This window comes from Eurytemora carolleeae, unplaced genomic scaffold (assembly GCF_000591075.1).
Source record: "Eurytemora carolleeae unplaced genomic scaffold, Eaff_2.0 scaffold1578, whole genome shotgun sequence".
Classification (NCBI taxonomy): domain Eukaryota; kingdom Metazoa; phylum Arthropoda; class Copepoda; order Calanoida; family Temoridae; genus Eurytemora; species Eurytemora carolleeae.
Window position 1 is genome coordinate 39279 of NW_019398204.1, and position 2346 is coordinate 41624.

Sequence of the window (2346 nt, forward strand, 5' to 3'; positions counted from 1 at the left end):
TTGACATCAAATGTGCCAACTCCACCATCCCCTTTAAAAAAAAAATAATTTACTTTGTCAAAAAAACTGTTTTCATTATTCTCCCCTTATCAAAAAATCACCTTATAACTTGAACCCGCATACACAGTGGTCCAGTGCTGGGCTGTTTCTCTGTATATTCCGTTATTCTCCTAAATTCAGAATAAACTTTATCAATTTTTATAAAGTTAAAAAAGATGGTAAAACATCCCAGTAGGAAACATTACAAATCAAAAACAAAAATCTTATTTTTGAAACAAAAATGATAAGTTTTTCTATTCCCTGGTATTGCCGAGCAACCACTGCATCCTAAAATAAAATATATTACTAATAAATGTTTCAATCATAATTTTTGAAAATTAAACTTTGTTCATTACTGTACTGTACTGTACTGTACTGTACTGTACTGTACTGTACTGTACTGTACTGTACTGTACTGTACTGTACTGTACTGTACTGCACTGCACTGCACTGCACTGCACTGCACTGCACTGCACTGCACTGCACTGCACTGCACTTCACTGTTACTTATTGTTCTTCATCATACATTATGTAGGTCTATGCACTATTGTTAATAATAATGATAACAATTTAAAATTTCCGTTAACAATAATAAAAATGATGAGGATAATCAGGATGATAACAATATAAACAATAACAATAATGATAATAATAATTTTAACAATGATACCAATGATATCAATAAGGATGACAAACATGACAAAACAATGATAACAATGATAATAATAATACCTGTGGATCGCTTGGTTCTGGTGCAGCTAGTAAAGCTTGAATACTTAACAAAACCGTTCTAAAACAATAATCAATTTTTAAACCAAGTTATTATCTAATCAATTTTTTAATAAGTGGTCTTGGACGCGGGACGTTCTGGCTGTTGGGTTCGCCAGGCTTATTCTGGGTGCTTTTTTGCCTTCAAGTGACTGTAACCGTAGTTTCAAATGACCATTCATGCCATTCATTATTTATAATTTTGAAAAATGATTATTTTCATTTTTGGTTTTTTTTTTTACAATTTGACTTAGCGTTTCTACGACAGGAAAACATATATAAATTATCAGAATCCAACACTCAAACCTAGAAATATAATCGTAGAAAAAAGGCGATATCTTCCACATTATTGATCAAATAAACGTTTCCAGTGTACCATTGTGAAACGGGCATTACCATTTTTGTATTGAGGGTCACTTGACATTACGTTAACAGTCCCTTTAAGTGGCATGTCAGATTCATTACAGGACCCTTTCAGGCTTTTTAACTGAGTAACAATGCGATATCGTCCTTTTCATGCATTAGTGTTGAATTCTGACAAGCACCTTCTTTGTTTCTGCTGTATAACTGTTTAAATCCAAAATCACATTATAAGAGAAAACGCAATTTGAAATAATGAATTTTTTGCTTTAAATAAGGCTATTCCTTCTATCAAATTTTACTGTTGTGAATCTGACATTCCATTCTATAAATGGAGGGTACCTTGATATTACGTGACTTTATAATCTTTAACGTCTATTTTGTCTGCCAACGCCGGATTTTGTTCGGAAAACAGCTCCTTTTATTGCAGTTTTAATTTGAAGTGTTAGTCCACAGCAACAAGTCGAATAAAAATAAATAATAATTATAATAATTAATAATTTTTTGTTACTAATAATCCAAGTGGCAAAATTCAACCCTAAAGATAACTATTTGTCTCAACCCACAATTTTGTGTCGACATATTAAATATCATTGAAACCTTTTAAGTCATTACGGGGTATAATCAAGTTTTTTCGTCATAAAATGAGCAAAAAAAAAAAACATTTGGCGGAAAAAATTATCAAAACGTCCAAGAAATATTCATGAGCTGGATTCTTATCAAATGAAAAAGATTGTTGGGAAAAATATATATTTCTCGGCCCACCTGAGCGTCATTGCTGCGGCCCACTGGTCCTTAAGTATATCCAGACAGATGGCTCCAGTTACACTGGAAATATTGGGATGCCAGATCTTAGTGATAAAACGGACCTAGATAGATATGTTTTTAAAATAAAACAATTCGAACATTTTCATATGTTTGAATATGAGATTAACATCTAAATAGCTGATAAAAAAAATATATTTTTTATATCTTTAACACGAGAAGACATAAATGTATTTCCCCCCCACCCCCTTTTGAAAATTATATTTCTAAGGCATTATTTTTCTAAGGCTTTATTCGCTGAATTGAAGAGAATAAATATAATTTTGGGATAAGAATATAAAAATGAAGGAAAAAACTAGCGCATTATTTATATTATTTTTTCCCCCATACCATCCAAAATTCTTCCCCCCCCCC

The 2346-nt window shown here is 31.8% G+C and overlaps 1 protein-coding gene across 1 annotated transcript in view; it reads right to left on the reverse strand.

Moving 5' to 3' along the window:
* Positions 1-2346, reverse strand: part of LOC111717004 (ubiquitin-conjugating enzyme E2 K) — an 8411-nt gene that overhangs the window by 1997 nt on the left and 4068 nt on the right. Inside the window, exons 4-7 of the mRNA XM_023492517.1 lie at positions 1933-2036; positions 772-829; positions 301-327; positions 102-170 (exon numbers count right to left, since the gene is read on the reverse strand). Coding sequence (XP_023348285.1) covers positions 102-170; positions 301-327; positions 772-829; positions 1933-2036 — 258 coding nt within the window. The remainder of the gene's footprint in view (positions 1-101; positions 171-300; positions 328-771; positions 830-1932; positions 2037-2346) is intronic.